The 21,275-nt window shown below is 43.5% G+C and overlaps 1 protein-coding gene across 1 annotated transcript in view; it reads left to right on the plus strand.

Moving 5' to 3' along the window:
* Positions 1-21,275, plus strand: part of adarb2 (adenosine deaminase RNA specific B2 (inactive)) — a 496,547-nt gene that overhangs the window by 148,162 nt on the left and 327,110 nt on the right. The window contains exon 4 of the mRNA XM_060825723.1: positions 19,502-20,436. Coding sequence (XP_060681706.1) covers positions 19,502-20,436 — 935 coding nt within the window. The remainder of the gene's footprint in view (positions 1-19,501; positions 20,437-21,275) is intronic.

The following is a 21,275-nucleotide window of genomic DNA, read 5'->3' on the forward strand; positions in this document are numbered from 1 at the left end:
AACAGTCCAAGCAGGCAGGAACAAAGCAGAGAACAAGGCAGGACTGTTAAATTAAACTGCCTATATTTCAAAGCAAGAGGCCTGATAGGGAAGGCAGATCAACTCAGGGCATGATTCGGAATATGGGACTGAGATATTATAGCAATTACCAAAAACATGGCTTAGGGATGGACAGGACTGGCAGCTTAATGTTCCAGGATACAAATGCCATAGGAAGGATAGAAAGTGGGGACAAGAGAGGAGGGAGAGTGGCGTTTTTGATAAGGGATAGTATTACAGCTGTGCTGAGGGAGGATACTCCTGGGAATACATCCAGGAAAGTTATTTGGGTGGAACTGAGAAATAAGAAAAGGATGATCAACTTACTGGGATTGTATTACAGACCTCCCAGCAGTCAGCAGGAAATTGAGAATCAAATTTGTAAGGATATTTTGGTTATCTGTAAGAACAATAGGGTGGTTATGGTAGGGAATTTTAACTTTCCAAACTGGGAATGCTATAATGTTAAGGGTTTAGATGGAGAGGAATTTGTTAAGTGTGTACAAGAAAATTTTCTGATTCAGTATGTGGGTGTACCGATGAGAGAAGCTGCAAAACCTGACCTACTCTTGGGAAATAAGGCAGGGCAGGTGACTGAGGTGTCAGTGGGGGGAGCACTTTGAGACCAGCAATCTTAATTTCATTGGTCTTAAAATAGTGCTGGAAAAGGATAGACCAAATCTAAAAGTTGAAGTTCTAAATTGGAGGAAGACTAATTTTGACAGTATTAGGCAAGAACTTTCAAAAGCTGATTGAGGGCAGATGTTCGCAGGTAAAGAGACGGCTGGAAAATGGGAAACCTTCAGAAATAAGACACAGAACATAGAACAGTACAGCTTAGTAGAGGCCCTTTGACAACGATGTTGTGCCAAGCATTAATCTTAATCTAAGATCAACCTTCCCTATATACCCCTCAACATACTGCCATCCATGTGCTTATCCAGCAGTTACTTAATTGTCCCTAAAGTCTCTGACTCTACCACCACAGCTGGCAATGCATTCCACACACCCACCACTCTCGTTGTAAAGAACCTACCTCTGACATCTCCCCACCTTCCTCCAATCACTTTAAAATTATGACCACTTGTGACAGCCATTTCTGCCCTGGGGGAAAGTCTCTGGCTATCTACTCCTAGCTACGCATCTCATTATACACTTCTATTAAGTCATCTCCCTCCTTTCGTCTCTCCAGTGTGAGCTCACTCAATCTCTCTTCATAAAACAAGCCCTCCAACCCAGACAACATCCCGGTAAGTCTCCTCTGCACCCTATCTAAAGCATTGACATCCTTCCTATAATGAGGTGGCCAGAAGTGGACACAATATTCCAAGTGTGGTCTAACCAGACCTTCAGAGAGCTGCAGCAAAACCTTGCGGTTCTTAATGTCAACCCCTCTGTTAATGAAAGCCAAAACACCATATACCTTCTGAACAACCCTATCAACTTGGGTGGCAACTTTGAGGGATCTATGTATGTGGAAGTGAGATCCCACTGTCCCTCCACACTGCCAAGAATCCTGTCATTACCCCTGTATTCAGCATTCAAATTCAACCTTCTAAAATGAATCACTTCACATTTAACCAGGTTGAACTCCACCTGCCACTTTTCAGCCCAGCTCTGCATCCTGTCAATGTCTTGTTGTAGCCTGCAACAGCCCTTGATACTTTCTACAACATCAACAACCTTTGTGTCATCAGCAAACTTACTAACCCACCCTTCCATTTATTCATTCAAGTCATTTACATAAACTACAAAGAGCAGAGCGTCAAGAACAGATCCCTGCAGGACACTACTATGTTTAATATTTTTGTAAAATACCTTTGGATTCTCCTTTACCTTATTTGCCAAAGCCATGTCATGTCCCCTTTTTGTCCTCCTGAATTCTCTCTTAAGTATACTCCTATTACCTTTACACCCTTCGAGGGATTCACTTGATCTCTGGAGTCTGTATCTGACATATGCTTCCTTCTTTTTCTTGACCAAAACCTCAATTTCTCTCATCATTCAGCATTCCTGACACAAGTGTGGACTTGTTGGGCCGAAGGGCCTATTTCCACACTGTAAGTAATCTCATCTAATCTACCAGTGTTGCCCTTCACCCTGTGAACATACTGTCTCTGGATTCTTGTTGTCCAGAGGGAACTTGTGCCTGGAGTCTGAAGAGGTATGGAAGGCCCTAAATGAATTTTTTGCTTCAGTTTTCACAAGAGAGAGGGACCTTGTTGATAGTGAGAACACTGCGGACCAGGTTAATAGCCTTGAACAGATTGATATTAAGAAAGTGGATGCGCTGGAAATTCTGGGAAGCATCAAGATAGATTATATCTTGTAAAGCTTAGAATGGCAGGGGACCTCAGATTTGTGGCATGTGCCTCTTGCTTGATGTGGGAGCTCAGGGACATGATTGACATTCCTGACTCTTACACTTACAAAAAGTGTGTCCAGCTGCAGCTCTTGTTTGACCATATGATGGCTCTGGAGCTGCGGATGGACTCACTGTGGAGCACTGTGTAGGTTAGGTGGGCTTGGATCGGCGCAACATCGAGGGCTGAAGGGCCTGTACTGCTCTGTATTTTTTCTATGTTCATCCGCGATGCTGAGGAGGTCGTGGATAGCATGTTTAGTGAATTGGTCACACCGCAGGCTTGAATTGGTCACACCACAGGCTGGAATTGGTGAGTGAGACAGTGAACGGGTGACCAAAAGGCAGAGGAAGAGTAGGAAGGCAGTGCAGGTGTCCCCTGTGGTCATCTCCCTTGAAAACAAGCTTACATTTTGGATATTGTTGGGGGAAGATGGCTTACCAGGGGAGTGCAGCAGTTGCCAGGATTATGGCACCGTGGCGGGCACTGCTTTCAGAAGGGCAGGAAAAAGACTTGTAGGGCCATAGTCATAGGGGATTCTACTGTAAGGGGAGTAGATAGTCAGTTCTGTGGCCGAAAACGGGACTCCCGGATGGTATGTTGCCTCCCAGGTGCTTGGGTCAGGGATGTCTAAAAGGGGAGGATGAACAACCAGTTGTCTTGGTGCATATAGACACCAACAAAATAAGTAAAAAAAAAATGAGATGAGGTCCTGAAAGTAGAATTCAGGGAGCTAGAAGAGGAGTTAAAAAACAGGACCTCAAAGGTAGTGATCTTGGGATTACGACCAGTGCCATGTGCTAGCCAGCGTAGAAATGAAAAAATAAGCAGATGAACATGTGGTGTGAGGGATAGTGTAGGAGGGAGGGGTTCAGATTTGTGGAACATTGGGACCGGTTCTGGGGAAGGTGGGACTATTACAAATTGGATGGTCTACACCTGAAGCAGACTGGAACTAAGAGTGGCACAGTGGCTCAGTGATTAGCACTGCTGCCTCACAGCACCAGAGTCCCAGGTTTGATTCCAGCCTCGGGTGACTGTCTGTGTGGAGTTTGCACGTTCTCCCAGTGTCTGTGTGGGTTTCCTCTGGGTGCTCCAGTTTTCTCCCACAGTCCAAAAGATGTGCAGGTCAGGTGAATTGGCCATGCTAAATTGCCCGTAATGTTAGGTGTATTAGTCAGAAGGAAATGGGTCTGGGTGGATTACTCTTCGGAGGGTCGGTGTGGACTACTTGGGCCAAAGGGCTTGTTTCCACACTGTAGGGAATCTAATCTAATGTCCTTGGGGGAGTCTTTGCTACTGCTGTTATGGAGGGTTGAAACTAATGTGGCACGGGGCTGGGAACCAGAAGAGAGGAGGAGTAGACAGTGAGGTGGAAACTAAAGGTTGTAAGGATCATGAAGTTAGCATTACCAAGGGGAAGAGTAGACAGAGAGCAGATGATTGCAAAGGAACAGGTGGTCTGAAGTACACTTACTTTAATGCAAGGAGTATAGTGGGGTAGGTGCAAGAACATAGGGCTTGGATTAGTGGCTGGGAGTATGATGTTATTGCAATCACAGAGACTTGGTTGAAGGAAGGGCATGATAGGCAACTAAATGTTCCAGGATATAGATGCTTCAGACAGGAAGGGAGGGAAGTAAAAGAAGAGTAATCCACCCAGACCCATTTCGCTCTGACTAATACACCTAACACTATGGGCAATTTAGCATGGCCAATTTACCTGACCTGAATTGCATTGCTGGTCAGGGAGATATCGTGGCTGTGTTAAAGGATGACATTATGGAGGGCTTGAACAGTGAGGCATTATGGTTAGAGCTGAGAAATAAGAAGGGGCAGTTACATTGTTGGGGCTGTACTTCAGGCTTCCCAATAGTGAGCTTGAAGTAGAAGAACAAACAGGTAAACAGATATGGAAAGATGTAGAGGCAACAGGTTGGTGGTGATGGGAGATTTTAATTTTCCCAACATTGACTGGGGTACATAGTGTCAGAGGTCTGAATGGGACAGAATTTGTAAGGAGCATCTTTCTACAGCAGTATGTCAATAGTCCAACTAGGAATGGGGCTATATAGGACCCGGTGTTGGGAAATGAGCCAGGCCCGGTGATCAAAGTTGCAGTGGGGGATTTCTTTGGGAATAGTAACCACAATTCTGTCATTTTTAGAATACTCGTAGACAAAGATGAGAGTGGTCCAAAGGGAAGAGTACTAAACTGGGTCACAGCCAATTATATCAAAATTAGGCAGGAGCTGGGAAACGTGGATTGGGGACAGTTACTTGAAGGGAAGTCCATATTTGATATGTGGGAGGCTTTAAGACTCACTTAAAGATAGTGCAGGATAGGTATGTCCTTTTGAAAACAAGGGATAGGAAGGGCAAGATTCATCAACCGTGGATGTCAAGAGAAATTGTGCAACTAGCCAAGAGGAAAAGGGAAGCGTACCTGAGGTCCAGGCAGCTACGAACAGAACGGACCTTAGAGCAATATCAGGAGAGTAGGACCAATCTTAAGCGAGGAATAAAGTGGGCTAAAAGGGGTCATGATATGACTTTAGTGAGCAGAATTAAGAAGAATCCTAAGGCCTTTTATTCATATATAAGAAACAAGAGGGTAACTAGAGAAAGGGTTAGTCCACTAAAGGATAAGGAAGGAAGGTTGTGTGTTGAACCTGAGAAAATGGGTGAGATTCTCAATGATTACTTTGCAACAGTGTTCATTGAGGAGAGAGACATGATGAATGTTGAGATTAGAGATAGAAATTTGTTTATTCAGGATTGTGTTGACATGAGAAGGGAAGATGTGTTGGGTAGGCTAAAGGATATTAAGGTGGACAAATCCCCAGGACCGGATGCGATCTATCCCAGGTTGCTGAGGGAGGTGAGAGAGGAAATAGCTGGGGCCATGATAGATATCTTTGTAGCATCCTTAAACACAGGTGAAATGCCAGAGAACTGGAGAGTTGTTCATGTTGTCCCCCTGCATAACAAGGGTAGTAGGGATATTCCAAGGAACTACAGACCAGTGAGCTTGATATCAGTGGTGGGAAAGTTGCTAGAGAAGGTACTGAGGAATAGAATCTATTTATATTTGGACAAGAATGGGCTTATCAGAGATAGGAAACATGGTTTTATGTGGGGGACATCATGCCTTACCCACTTAATAGAGTTCTTTAAGGAAGTGACCAAGTTGATAGATGAAGGAAGGGCTGTAGATGTCATATACATGGATGTTAGTAAGGTGTTTGATAAGGTTCCACATGGTAAACTAATGGAGAAAGTGAAGTCACAAGGTATGCAGGGTGTTCCAGCTAGGTAGATAAAGAACTGGTTGAGCAACAGGAGACAGAGAGTAGTAGTTGAAGGGACTTTATCGAAATGGAGAAAGGTGACCACTGGTGTTCCACAGGGATCAGTGTTGGGGCCACTGTTGTTTGTGATATACACAAATGATCTGAATAGGGCACTGTTGGTATGATCAGCAAGTTTGCAGATGACACAAAGATTGGTGGAGTAGTAGAAAGCATAGGGGACTGTCAAAGAATACAGGAGAATATAGATAGACTGGAGAGTTGGGCAGAGAAGTGACAGTTGGAGTTCAATCCGGACAAATGTGAGGTGATGCATTTTGAGAAGTCTAATTCTAAAGCGAACTATACTGTAGACTGAAAAGTCGAGAGTTCATGATGAAGTGCTTATGCCCGAAACATCGATCCTCCTGCTCCTCGGGTGCTGCCTGACCAGCTGTGCTTTTCTAGCACCACACTCTCAACTCTGATCTCCAGCATCTGCAATCCTCACTTTCTCCCTGTAAATGGAAAATCCATGGGAAAAGTTGATGAGCAGAGATATCAGGGAGTTCATGTCCATTGTACCCTGGAGGTTGCTGCTCAGGTGGATAGTGTGGTCAAGAAGGCATATGGTATGCTTGCCTTCATCGGGCGGGGTATTGAGTATAAGAGCTGGCAGGTCATGTTAAAATTGTACAAGACTTTGGTTCAACCACATTTAGAATACTGTGTACAGTTATGGTTGCCACATAACCAAAAGGATGGAGAGGGTGCAGAGAAGGTTTACGAGGATGTTGCCTGGTATGGAAGGTGCTAGCTATGAAGAGAGTTTGAGTACGTTAAGATTGTTTTCATGAGAAAAAAGAAGATTGAGGGGGGACCTGATTGAGGTTTACAAAATCATGAAGGGTATAGAATGGGTAGATAGAGATAAGCTTTTTCCCAGGGTGAGGGATTCTATAATGAGAGGTCACGCGTTCAAGATGAGAGATGAAAGGTTTAAGGAGGATACACGGGCCAAGTATTTTACACAGAGGGTGGTAGGTGCCTGGAACGCATTGCTAGCAGAGGTGGTAGAGGCAGACACTGTAGATTCATTTAAGATGCATCTGGACAGATGCATGAGTAGGTGGGGAGCAGAGGGATACAGATCCTTAGGAATTGGGCAATAGGTTTAGGCAGTGGATTTGGATCGGCACAGGCTTGGAGAGCCGAAGAACCTATTCCTAGGCTGTAAATTTTCTTTGTTCTGTTTGTTCTTTGTAGATACGTCCCCAGGGCTGGACCAGATATATCTAGAAGCAAGGAATGAGATTACTGCACCTCTGGCAATGATCTTTGCATCTTCACTCTCCACGGGAGTAGTACTGGATGATGGAGGGAGAGAGGATCTGTTTTGGGCCTCTACTGTTTGTCATTTTTATAATTCACCTAGATGAAAGGGTAGAAGGATGAGTTAGTAAATTTTCAGATGACACTAAGGAGGGTGGAGTTGTTAATCAGGCTGAAGGATGTTGCAGGTTACAAAGGGATATAAGTAAGCTGCAGAGCTGGGCTGAGAGGTGGCAAATGGAGTTTAATGCGGAAAAGTGTGAGGTGATTCACTTTGGAAGGAGTAATAGGAATAAAGCACTGGGCTAAATGGTAAAACTGTCCATTATTACAGAGGAGGAAGTGCTGGATGTCTTGAAATGCATAAAAGTGGACAAATCCCCAGGACCTGATCAGGTGTACCCAAGAACTCTGTGGGAAGCTAGAGAAGTGATTGCTGGGCCTCTTGCTGAGATATTTGTATCATTGATAGTCACAGGTGAGGTGCTGGAAGACTAGAGGTTGGCTAACATGTTGCTACTATTTAAGAGGTATTAAGGAAAATCCAGGGAACTATAGACCGGTGAACCTGATGTCGGTGATGGGCAAGTATTTGCAGGGAATCCTGAGCAACAGGTTTTACATGTAATTGGAAAGGCAAGGACTGGTTAGGGATAGTCAACATGGCTTTGTGCGTAGGAAATCATGTTTCACAAACTTGATTGAGTTTCTTGAAGAAGTAATGAAGAGGATTGATGAGGGCAAAGCTGTGGAGGTGATCTATATGGACTTCACTAAAGCATTCGACAAGATTCCCCATGGGAGACTGGTCAGCAAGGTTAGATCACATGGAATACAGGGAGAACTAGCCATTTGGATACAGAACTGGCTTGTCAATAGAAGACAGAGGGTGGTGGTGGAGGGATGTTTTCAGAATGGAGGCCTGTGATAAGTGGTGTACCACAAGGATCTGTGCCGGGTTCACTGCTTTTCGTCATTTATATAAATTATTTGGATGTGAACATGGGGGAATGGTTACTAAGTTTGCAGATGACACCACAATTGGAGAAGTGGTGGCCAGCGAAGAAGGTTACCTCAGATTACAATGGGATCTTAATCAGATGGGCCAAGGAGTGGTAGATGGAGTTTAATTTAGATAAATATGAGATGCTGCATTTTGGGAAATCAAACCTTAGCAGGACTTATACACATAATTGTAAGGTCCTGGGGAGTGATGCTGAACAAAGAGACCTTGGAGTGCAGGTTCATAGTCCCTTGAAAATGGAGTCGCAGGTAGGTAGGATAATGAAGAAGGCATTTGGTATGCTTTCCTTTATTGGACAAAGCATTGAGTAAAGGAGCTGGGAGTCATGTTGCTAACTGGGGTCCAATATCACAAGAAAAGAAAGAATGATCCAGCAAGTCAATCAGTGTGAGGTGTGCTACAGAGTGGACGATGAAATGTTAAGCTGTCTAGTAAAAAAAAACTAACAAGAAAACTGGTGGAAGCTAAGCTTAGAGAATGCATGTGTTTATTCTGAAGTTAAGGTAAGAGCGTTTGGTTTGCAATTGTTTAATGTGTCTCAGAGGCATACAAGACATTGGTTCGGCCACTTTTGGAATGTTGTGTGCTGTTCTGGTCTCCCTCCTTTCAGAATGATGTTGTGAAACTTGAAAGGGTTCAGAGAAGACTTATGAGGATGTTGCCAGGATTGGAGGGGTGGAGCTATAGGAAGAGGCTGAATAGGCTCTGGCTATTTTCTCTGGAGTGCCAGAGGCTGAGGGGTGACCTTTTAGAGTTTATAAAATCATGGGTAGGATAAATAGACAATGTCTTTTATCTGGAGTGGAGGAGTCCAGAACAAGATGGCATAGATTTAGAGTGAGAGGGCAAAGATTTAAAAGGGATCTAAGCGCCAACTTTTTCATGCAGAGTGTGATGCGTGTATGGAATGAACTGCCAGAGGAAGTGGTGAAGACTGGTACAATTGCAACATTTAAAAGGCATCTGGATGGGTACATGAATCGTGAGATATGGTCCAAATGCTGGCAAATGGGACAAGATTAATTTAGGATGTCTGATCAGCATGGACAAATTGAACCAAACGATTTGTTTCCGTGCTGTACATCTCTAGGATGGTGTGACTTCATTACAATCATCTGACAAAATAGTCAAATTCACACAACTTTTTTCATCCCAGCACTACCCTGACAAACACCCAAACCTCAATAAAACAGTCTCTACAACCTCCATAATAAGGCATCGCGCTCAGTGCAGCAAATCTGTAACCCACTCCTTTTCTCCAAATAGCATTTATTGAATGCTATAGTTCGTCAGCTGATATCTCTCTGAGACACATTAAACCAACTGCAAAGAAAACTCTATTACCTTAACTTCAGAACAAACACATGCATTCTCTAAACTTAGCTTGTCAGTTTTCTTGTCAAGTTTTTTTTACTGGACAGCTTAACATTTCATCCTCCACTTTCTAGCACACCCTCACACTGACTGACTTGCTGGATCATTCTTTCTCTTTGTGTGTCACTGGACCCCGGTTGCCAAGCAACAGCACTTATTTTTCCTCCGCCTACTTTTTAATGAACTGAACTGTTTACCCCTAGCTCTTAACTTCGCGGTTGTAAAACCAAATTAAAATGCATGAAACAAAACATACTTCGAGACTTCTTGACAGCAAGCTCACAAATAAAATTCGAAAAATGATGAGACCAACGTCTTCCTCTTCTTAACACACAATATACAACAACATAAATTCAGCTTTAGGTTATATGTCATTCTTTAGAATAGATAGCATGCAAATAAATGAAGGACTATGGGTAAATTCTTGAAAGATTCCAGAGTTAGTGGTATGGTGGCAGGAAGAAAAGCCATTTGTGCTATTCTGGATATGATCAGATAGGTAAGAGAGGGAACAGATTAGGCAATTCCACTGAGCTGGACAACAAGTGCTAATGGAGACTTTGTCAGGGAGGATAACAGTATCCCAGGGGACTATTTACATGTAGCATGGGAATAAGGAAGCAATATTGGTTGCTGAACAGGTTAGTCAAATTGGAGCCAAAGGGATAGGAGGTGAGTCTTAACAACAAGATGATTGTGCAAGCAAGGACATGAGTGAGATTGGATACAAACCAGAAAAATACAAATGTTGGCACATGGTTTAGGGGAAGTGATGGGTGATGACCTATTTTAAGATATATTCTTCATTGCAATTTGTTGCAATGCAGTTTTACTTCTTTGTGCTAATTATGTCAATGATATGCCCAGTGCAGATCATCTTGTCAAGTTATGTTCTATGCACCATTAGAAATTCACATTTGCCATAGTTTTGGGACATGAATTATGCAACCAGGAGTGAAGGTCACTTCTCTCTGACCTTGAAGGGAGCAAACCAAAAATAAAAATCTAACAATGTTCATAGCATAGACTTTCCCTTTTCCAATATCAGTTGTCGGAATCTGGCCAGGTCAAGGGGATCTCAAAGCATCCTGTAAATCATACCAACCAGCAAGATAAGCAGCCTGTCAGAGTGAAGTATTCCTATAGACAGCAAACCAGGAAGTGAAAACACTGCTAGTTATTTTACTTTTATTTTTAAGATTTTACAAATTGCAAAATAAATGATTAGGATATGTTTAAGGATTTAAGATAAATGTTAAAATACATAAAGTAATTTAAAGGAAATAAACATAATGGAAAATATTATCATAGTTCATGGAATATATTGAGGATAATTTCTTAGAATGGCACTTACAAGAGTCAGCCAGAGAGCAGGCAATTACACAATTAATAATCATGTAATAAAGGTTCACCTAGATAATAGTGACTGTAATATGACTGAACTTTACTTCAAGTTTGATGGATAAAGGAGTGGGTCTAAAACTATTTTCTGAAATTTAAATAAGGTGGATTATGTATAAAACTGGCAAAAGTGAATTTACAAATCATGTGAAGGATTGGTCAATAGATTGTGCAGACATTTGGAATATTTTACAACATATAAATTCCAAAAAGTAAGAGAAATTCTAATGAACATACTCACCATCCGTGGTCAACTAGAGATGTTAAAGCCTGAAAGAAAATGAAAAGAAAAACATTTAATTATGCAAGGTCAGGTAAAAAGTCAGATTTGAAAACATCAAGTTTTGGGGACACTCAACCCTATTAAAGGGAATTTATGAATGAATAATTGTTTTCTTTAACACTTATTTCACACATCTTATTGCGACTACAGAGTTTAGTAATTCTATATAGCAGTGATTTGAATGGGCTATAAAAATGTCACGGTTCGGCAAGGTGGATATGAAAGGTGGATATGAGGGTAGGTGAAGGGGCATGAGATGGCATGGATGGGACATGGGAGTGTGTGGGGATTTAGAGGGTGTGAAGGGTCATGGCCAAAGGGTCAAATGTTTTCATTGTAACTCAGATGAGCTGGGCCTTTTGAACAGCCTGCCATAGCACATGGGAGCACCTTTGGCTGTCTCTGACCTCTTTTCTGGTCACAGCTGTCCCTTCACAATAAAAAATATGGTTTTGCAGGCACCTTTCTCCTGAGAGTTCAGGCCAAGCCGATAATTTTCTTTGCTGTGGGTGAAGCTGCTTAGGTTTGCTCAGCATGGGACCCTTGCAGCCAGCGTAGAGAGGAGACATTTATCCCATCTGTTTTTAAAGTGTTCCAGACCACGTTCCAGTGTGTTAACTACGTTAATGTGCTTCATATCCAGATCCTTCAACTGTTTTTACAACCCCAGGTTATATTTCTACAGGCCACTAACTCGCCATAGCAAATGATCTTTACAATGACACCATTACTTCTAAAATCCTCACATGCCAAGGCAAATGCAGAGACTAAAGATAGGAGTGAAATCTGCTGCACTGGGCTTTGGTGTAGATGACGAACATTAGAAAATATAAGACAATTGAGGAATAATGCACTCCATCTGCCCATTCATTCAAACATCTCTCCAAATTGATCATCCATTAATAAGAAGGAGGAAGAGTACAAGACGTATCTTAAACTCCAGGTTAATAGCCTGAGATGGTTACAGAAGCAAAGGATCCCAGAGCTCCATGATGGAGATAGTCAGATTTCAGGCTAAGGCATGATGGCAAATAGCTTCTGTGAAAATGTTGGTACCACAGCTATAGGAATATTGGAACAGGAGAAGAACATTCGGCCCCTCAAGCCTGTTCCACCATCCAATGAGATCACGGCTGAATTGTGGCCTAACTCCATTTAGCCCTTGTCCCTTAATACCTTTGCCTGACAAAACTTCATCTCAAATTTAAAATTAATAACTGATCCAGCATCCACTGCCATTTGTAAAAGAAAACATCTATCTCCCTTTGCAAGTAAAAGTGCTTCCACCATCTCTCCTGAATGGTCTGGATTCAACTCTCAGACTTACCCCTCTAATTGCCCTGGTGAAGGTGTTAGTGAGCTGCCTTCTTGAACCACTGCAATCAAATGAGGAGTGATTCAGGACTTTGGTTGGTAGTCAATGAAGTTTAGAAGGATGTGAGGGAGCATCTCATGGAAATTTACAGAATACTGGATAGAGTGAACTTGGAGAAGATATTTGCACTAGTAGGACAGACTAGGACCCATGGGCACAGCCTCAGAGAGAAGGGACGACCTTTCGAACTGAGGAGGATTTTATTCAGCCAGAAGGTGTTTAATCAGTGAAACACATTGCCACAAAAGAGTGTGCAGACCAAGTAATTGAGTGTATTTAAAATAGCAATAGATAGATTCTTGATTAGTAAGAGGATCAAAGGTCATGGGGAAAAGGCAGGAGAGTATGGTTGATTAATATATTAGATTAAATTACTTACACTGTGGAAACAGGCCCTGCGGCCCAACAAGTCCACACCAACCCGCCGCAGTGCACCCATCCCCCTACACCTAACACTATGGGCAATTTAACATGGCCAATTCACCTACCCTACACATTTTTGGACTGTGGGAGGAAACCAGAGCACCCAGAGGACACGGGGAGAATGTGCAAACTCCACACAGTCACCTGAGGTGGGAACTGAACCTGGGTCTCTGGCGCTGTGAGGCAGCAGTGCTAACCACTGTGCCACTGTGCCACCCACAGCCATGATGAATGGTGGAGCAGACTTGATGGGCTGAATGGCCTAATTCTGCTCCTATATCTTTTGATCTCGTTGTGTGCATGGTGAAACTACAAACACGATGCTGCTGGGGAGTTCCTATGTACAAATTGGTTCACTGGACTGATACCTGGACTGAGTGGATTGTTTTATGAGGAAAGATTGCCCAGGCTAGTCTTGCTTTCACTAGAGTTCAGAAGAGTGACGGGTGATTTGGTTAATTGATCTTGACCAGATGGAAAGTATGTTCACTGTTATGGATGACTTATGAACTAGGAAGCACTTAAGGCTCACCCTTTTAGTACAGAGAGAAAGTAAACCTTTTTTTCCAGAGGATTGTCCAACTTTGGTGCTCTCTACCACAGGGGCAGGAGCTGGGGCATTGAATAATTTTAAGACAGAGGTGAATAGATTCATAATAGAAAGGGGAATCAAAGGTAATCATAGGCAGATGGAAATACAGAATTTGGAACACCGACAGATCGGCCATGATTAGATTACTTACAGTGTGGAAACAGGCCCTTCGGCCCAACAAGTCCACACCGACCCGCCGAAGCGACAACCCACCCATACCCCTTACCTAACACTACGGGCAATTTAGCATGGCCAATTCATCTGACCCGCACATCTTTGGACTGTGGGAGGAAACCGGAGCACCCGGAGGAAACCCACGCAGACACGGGGAGAATGTGCAAACTCCACACAGTCAGTCGCCTGAGGCGGGAATTCAACCCAGGTCCCTGGCGCTGTGAGGCAGCAGTGCTAACCACTGTGCCACCGTGCCGCCAAATGATCTTATTGAATAGTAGAGCAGTGGCCTATTCCTACTCCTAATTCAAAGGTCCTTTCATGATTGCAGTCTTTAGAGTGTCGTAACCCCAAAAGTACTATTAGGCAGGGAATTCCAAAATGTTGACCAAGCAACAGTGTAAGAAGGGTGATAAGAGTTCTAAGTCAGGATGGTGTGTAGCTTGGAGGGTAAGTCCCATCCGTCCATGACATTGGTCTTCAGTGGTGGTGGTGGTTGTAGGTTTGGATGATGCTGCCAAATGAGTTTTGGGGAGGTATTAGATTAGATTCCCTACAGTATGGAAACAGGCCATTTGGCCCAACAAGTCTACACCAACCCTCCAAAGATCAACCCACCCATACCCATTACCTTACCTGAAACTTATCCCTGATGTATGAACCTAACACTCTGGGCAATTTAGCATGACCAATTCACCTAATCTGCACATCTTTGGACTGTGGGAGGAAACCGGAGCACCTGGAGGAAACGCACACAGACACGGGGAGAATGCGCAAACTACACACAGTCGCCTGAGGCAGGAATCGAACCCGGGTCCCTGGCACTGTGAGGCAGCAGTGCTAACCAAAAGTGTAGCTTGAAGAAAGTGCACTCTGCAGCCACTGTGCATCACCAATGGATGAAGGGAATATTGAAGGTGGTATATAGAATGCCAATCAAGCAAGGAACAAAGAAAATTACAGCATAGGAACAGGCCTTTTGGCCCTCCAAGCCTGAGCCGATCCAGATCCTCTATCTCAACCTGCCACTTATTTTCTAAGGTGCTGTATCTCTGTGTTCCGTGCCCATTAATGTATCTGTCTGGATACATCTTAAGTGATGCTATCATACTCGCCTCTCCCACCTCCGCTGGCAATGTGTTCCATGCACCCACTACCATCTGAGTAAAGAAGTTTCCACGCATATCTCCCTTAAACTTTTCCCCTGTCACCTTGAACTCATGACCTAGTAATTGAATCCCACACTTCTTGCTCTCCACCCTTTCTATACCTCTCATGATTTTGTAGAATCAGACCCTCCCCTCAACCTTCGTCTTCTAATGAAAATAATCCTAATCTGCTCAACCTCTCTTCATAGCTAGCACCCTCCATACCAGGCAACATCCTGGTGAACTTCCTCTGCACCCTCTCCAAAGCATTCACATCCTTTTGGTAATGTGGTGACCAGAACTGTACACAGTATCCAAAATGTGGCTGAACTGAAGTCCTGTACAACAGTAACATGACCTGCCAACTCTTGTACTCAATACCCCGTCCGATGAAGGAAAGCATGCTGTATGCCTTCTTGACCACTCTATTGACCTCTGTTGCCACATTCAGGGTGCAATGGACCTGAACTCCCAGATCTCTTTGTACATCAATTTTCCCTAGGGCTTTTCCAAATGTCCAAAGCTAATGTCCTACTCCAGGCAACTGATGAATAATCCATCACACTCCTGACCTGTGAATTCTGGTGGTGGAAAGGTATCTATGAAACAAGAGGTGAGTTCCCCTGTGCAGAATTATAAACCTCTGACCTGTTGTTGTAGCCACATTATTTGTATGGCTGGTCCAGTCTAGTTCCTGGTTAATGGTAACTCTCAAGATATCAATAGTGAAAGACTGAGTAATGGAAACATGATTGAATGACAGGGACAATGGTTAGATTTGCTTGACGTGGTATTTGCCTGGCACTTAGATGGCAGGAATGCGACTTTATACTTATCAGCCCAAGCCTGTATGCTCTCCAGGTTTTGCTGGCTATTTCAATGGCTGACGAGCTGTGAAAGATACTTAAGGAAGAAAAGGTGTGCATATGAGAGGTGAGAGGAAGCAAATGTGATTGAAAATCAATACGGAAAGTTCAGAAGGGAGGTGAAAAAACAAACACAAGATGCAAAAAGTGATTGTAGAAGAAGACTGGCAGCAAACACAAAGTGAAGCCCACTATTTAAAACACAGAGAGGAAAAGAAAAGCAAAAAGACAGACCAGTTAGGCTAACATCACTAGTGGGGAAATGCGAGTGTCTATTATAAAAGATGTGATAACAGAATACTCAGAAAGGATTAACAGAACTAAATTAAGTCAGCATGAGTTTATGAAAGGGTGAAGTAATCTTCTGGAGTTTTTTGAAGATGTAACTAGTAGAAGAGATAAGAGAGAATCAGTGGTGCAGATATATGGATTTCAGGAAGACTTTTGATAAGGTCTCAGAGAAGAGGCCAGTGAACAAAGTGAAAGTATATAGGTTTGCAGTAATATAGTGGCATGGATTGAAAATTTGTTGACAGATCAGGAACAGAGAATGGGAATGAATGGGTATTTTTTCCAAGTAGCAAGGAGTAACCAGTGATGTACCACAAGGATCAGTGCTTGGGCTTCAGCTTTTCACGATTGTAGTGATTGGAGCCAAGTGGATTTTATTGAATACGAGATCCTTGATTGGGGTCACTAAACTGGGTAAAAACAATGACTGCAGATGCTGGAAACCAGATTCTGGATCAGTGGTGCTGGAAGAGCACAGCAGTTCAGGCAGCATCCAAAGTGCAGCGAAATTGACGTTTCAGGCAAAAGCCCTTCATCAGGAATAATAGCTTTTATTCCTGATGAAGGGCCTTTGCCCGAAGCGTCAATTTTGCTGCACTTTGGATGCTGCCTGAACTGCTGTGCTCTTCCAGTCATTAAACTGGGCCAATCAAGGAGCCCTGGTTGACCGACAGAAACAGGAAATTCAGAATCTCCTCAGTTCAGGGACTAACTCTGAGCTGGCTAGCCACAGCAAGGATACTGTGTACATATAAATAAAAGGTGACAGGATACCAGTCTCTGTGCAGTTATTTCAATAATAGATATAAAGAACTCAGATGAGGGAATGAAAAGCAATATTCCCAAATTTGCTGACCAAATGAAATTGGATGAGATTGTGTGTTGTGAGGAGGATAAAGGGGCTTCATGGTAATCTGGGAAAGGTGAATATGTGGTCAAACATATGGCAGATGCAGGATAGTGTGGATAAATGTAAAGTTATACATGTCAATGTACAAAATATAAGGAAATAGTATCACTTAAATAGTGATCAATTGGGAAACAGGGATGCACAAAGAGATCTGGGTGTCCTTGTACACCAGCTAATGACAGTAAACAGGTAAGTCTTCAAACAAAAGTGACAGTAGGATAGTGAATACAAAACTGGCTGAGTGATGAGAAAAAGACAGTAATGGTTAATTGGTATTATTGAGACTGGAGGCAGGTTTGAGGGGGAGTTTCCCAGGAGTTGGTTTTGAGATGCTCATTTTCCTGATATATTTATATAATCTAGATCTCAGTAAAAAGTGGACAATTTCAAAGATTATAGATGACACAAAGTTTTGTGAGGACAGTGCAGAACTTCAAAAAGGCATTGCCAAGTGGGTGCACTGGGTGGATAGAAGGTAGATGACGTTCCATGCAGAGAAGGATTCGGTGATACAGTTTGCTTCAAAAAACGTGCAGAAACAGTATAAAATAAAGGGAACTATTCTAAAAGGGTGTGTGGGAGCAGAGAGACCTGTGCCTAAAGCTATCTATTGAGCAAAGTTCCCACAATACGACCATCTCCCCTCCTTGAGCCCAGAGCCTTGGCTTCAATGAACCACTAGACCTCCCATAGCCCATCAAATGAACAAATAAATAAGTTTGTCTCAGCAAATTTCGGTTTCTCAAAAATAAGAGAGAACATGGGCCACCTTGGGTGAGATTACAGCACAGGAAAGAGGAGACAAAAATGAAAATGGAAATTGCTGGAAAAATTCAGCAGAGGATTGATGAGGGTAGAGCGGTAGGTGTGATCTATATGGACTTCAGTAAGGCGTTTGACAAAGTTCTCCATGGGAGACTGATTAGCAAGGTTAGATCTCATGGAATACAGGGAGAATGAGCCATTTGGATACAGAACTGGCTCAAAGAATGGTGGAGGGTTGTTTTTCAGACTGGAGGCCTATGACCAGTGGAATGCCACAAGGATCGGTACTGGGTCCTCTACTTTGTGCCGTTTATATAAATGATTTGGATGTGAGCATAAGAGGTATAGTTAGTAAGTTTGCAGATGACACCAAACTTGGAAACAGCGAAGAAGGTTACCTCAGATTACAACAGCATCTTAATCAGATGGGCTAATGGGGTCAGGAGTGGCAGATGGAGTTTAATTCCGATAAATGCAAGGTGCTGCATTTTGGGAAAGCAAATCTTTGCAGGACTTATGCACTTAATGGTAAGGTCCTTGGGAGTGTTGCTGAACACAGAGACCTTGGAGTGCAGGTTCATAGCTCCTTGAAAGTGGAGTCGTAAGTAGATCAGATAGTGAAGAAGGCGTTTGGTATGCTTTCTTTTACTGGTCAGACTATTGAGTACAGGCACTGCAAAGTTATGTTGTGGCTGTACAAGTCATTGGTTAGGCCACTGTTGGAATATTGTGTGCAGTTCTGGTCTCCTTCCTATCGGAAAGATGTTGTGAAACTTGAAAGGGTTCAGAAAAGATTTATAAGGATGTTGCCAGGGTTGGAGGATTGGAGCTATAAGGAGAGGCTGAACAGGCTGGGACTGTTTTCCCTGGAGCGTCGGAGACTGAGGGGTGACTTTATAGAGGTTTACAAAATTATGAGGGGCATGGATACGATAAATAGACAAAGTCTTTTCCCTGGGATCAGGGAGTCCAGAACTCGAGGGCATAGGTTTAGGGTGAGAGGGGAAAGGTATAAAAGAGACTTAAGGGGCAATATTTTCACGCAGAGGGTGATACGTGTATGGAATGAGCTGCCAGAGGAAGTAGTGGAGCCAGGTACAATTGCAACATTTAAAAGGTATTTGGATGGATATATGAATAGGAAGGTAAAATCAATGACTGCAGATGATGGAAACCAGATTCTGGATCAGTGGTGCTGGAAGAGCACAGCAGTTCAGGCAGCATCCAACGTACAGCAAAATCGACAGTTCAGGCAACAGCCCTTCCTGATGAAGGGCTTTTGCCTGAACTGTCGATTTTGCTGCTCGTTGGATGCTGCCTGAACTGCTGTGCTCTTCCAGCACCACTCATCCAGAACATGAATAGGAAGGGTTTGGAGGGATATGGGCCGCGTGCTGGCAGGTGGGACTAGATTGAGTTGGGATATCTGATCGGCAGGGACAGGTTGGACCGAAGGGTCTGATTCCAAGCTGCACATCTCTATGACTTTATGAGGTCTGGCAGCATCTGTGGAGTGAAATCAGAGTTAAGGTTTCGGGTTCAGTGACCCTTCTTCAGAACAAGGAGCGGCACTCCAAAAGCTTGTGATTTTAAATAAATCTGATGGACTATATCTTGGTGTCATGCAATCTTTGACTTTGCGGTTCTCAGCTGCACTGAACTGAGGAGAATATTGGAGAGCTATGTACTTATGTCAAAGAATTTGACATCTGAGAGAAACTGTAAAGCCATAAGACAAGATATAATTTCACCAGAAATGGAAGGAGTATGGTGGGGGTAAAGTTAAAAAAGGAGGTTGCGATGAAGGTGTTGACGTCTCAGTAACTGTACCATCTCCTTGTGTTTTAACAGGCACCAGTAGTGCAGAGGTCAAGGAGAACCGCAACGTCGGGAATTTATCTCTGGAGGATCACCCTGGTGACCGCCAGGTCTTCCGCTGTTCGGATGTGACTGCAGGTGGAGCGCCTGGCCTGAAAAGGAAAAGACCCCTGGAGGAAGGGAATAACGGGCACATGCACCCCAAGGTGCAGCTGAAGTGCAAGAAACTCTCCTGGTCAGTCACACCAAAGAATGCCTTAGTGCAGCTGAATGAGCTAAAGCCGGGCTTACAGTACAAGATGGTCTCCCAGACTGGGCCTGTACATGCGCCCATTTTTGCCATTGCCGTCGAGGTGAATGGCTTGCTCTTCGAAGGCACGGGACCCACCAAAAAGAAAGCAAAGATGCGGGCCGCCGAGATGGCCCTGCAGTCTTTCGTGCAGTTCCCGAACGCCTCCCAGGCTCACTTCACCCTGGGGAACTGTGTCAACCCCAGCACGGATTTCACATCTGACCAGGCCGACTTCCCCAACACACTGTTTAAAGAGTTTGAGCCCTCGGCTCAGAGTGATGGCTGCAGCCCTGCTGAAAACGAATTGCTCTACAGCGGCTGCAGACACGGGCGATTACTCTGCCACACGTTGGATTTAATGGTCCAAGCCAAACAAAACAAGCACAAGGTTCCGTTCCCAGCAGCGAGCAGGAAGAATCCAGTCGAGATGTTAAATGAGCTGCGTCCGGGGCTGAGGTACGTGTGCATCTCGGAGACTGTGGAGAAGCGTGTCAAGAGCTTTGTGATGGCAGTCAGGGTGGATGGGAGAATGTTTGAAGGCTCGGGACGCAGCAAGAAGCTGGCCAAAGTCCAAACTGCACAGGCTGCTCTTCAGACTCTCTTTAACATCCAGCCTGTACCCAGTGGGAAGCCTTGTCAAGTCCCTGGCAGGAATAAATGTCCTCATTTACCACAGGTGAGAATTGCCTGCCAGCTCTTGGCAGACCTTGGCCATTTCGTACCAAATTCTTGGCCGACCTTAGGTAACCTTCGTTTACACAGATTGGTGGGCGGGAGAGAAATGATGGGAAGTAATTGGGAGGTGCTGAGCATATTTGAATGTATCTGTTTTTGCAGTAGCCTGGTTAATTAATGAAAGCGTCATTCTCTGCAAAAAATAAAAGTTGCAATGCAGATTTTGCAGTTTTAATCTCAATGAAACGATCATGTAAGTATACAAACCATTATTGAATGGTTACTTTCTGAGGTTAAAAAATCATTAAAATGATTATTATTAACAGTAATAATGCTGTTAAAACCAGTAATTAATACTGATTACTAAATTAGAATTCATAAATATTATATCTATGACCTAATTTTGTCTGTAGTATATACAAAATCATTGATATAAGCATTGGGAAATATTGGATCATTAAAGACTAATGCAGCTTTTTGGACAATGTTCTTTTTTAAAAAATTAAACTAGACTTTAAAATTAGTTTCCAGTTCCTCAGCAGTTGCCTGAGGACAGACAGTTATAATGAAAGTTCAACTGACCCCTGCCTGAAGTTGAATGGAAATGAGCTGGCAGGTGGGGACTGGAATTCATAAGAGGTGTGGGTAACACTGACAATACACAGGGAAACCACCATGGGATAAGCTACAGTGGATGGGTGGAGGATGGGTTGTAGAGAAAACACTGGCTGGGGGCAGGGAGAGGAGAGACCAGGGCAGGATCAGCCCCAGAATTCCTTGCAGGTCACTGAACAGCACCCCTGCACCAATGCAACACCAAGGAACTCTTCACAAACAAAA

The sequence above is a fragment of the Hemiscyllium ocellatum genome, chromosome 5 (genome assembly GCF_020745735.1).
Source record: "Hemiscyllium ocellatum isolate sHemOce1 chromosome 5, sHemOce1.pat.X.cur, whole genome shotgun sequence".
NCBI lineage: Eukaryota > Metazoa > Chordata > Chondrichthyes > Orectolobiformes > Hemiscylliidae > Hemiscyllium > Hemiscyllium ocellatum.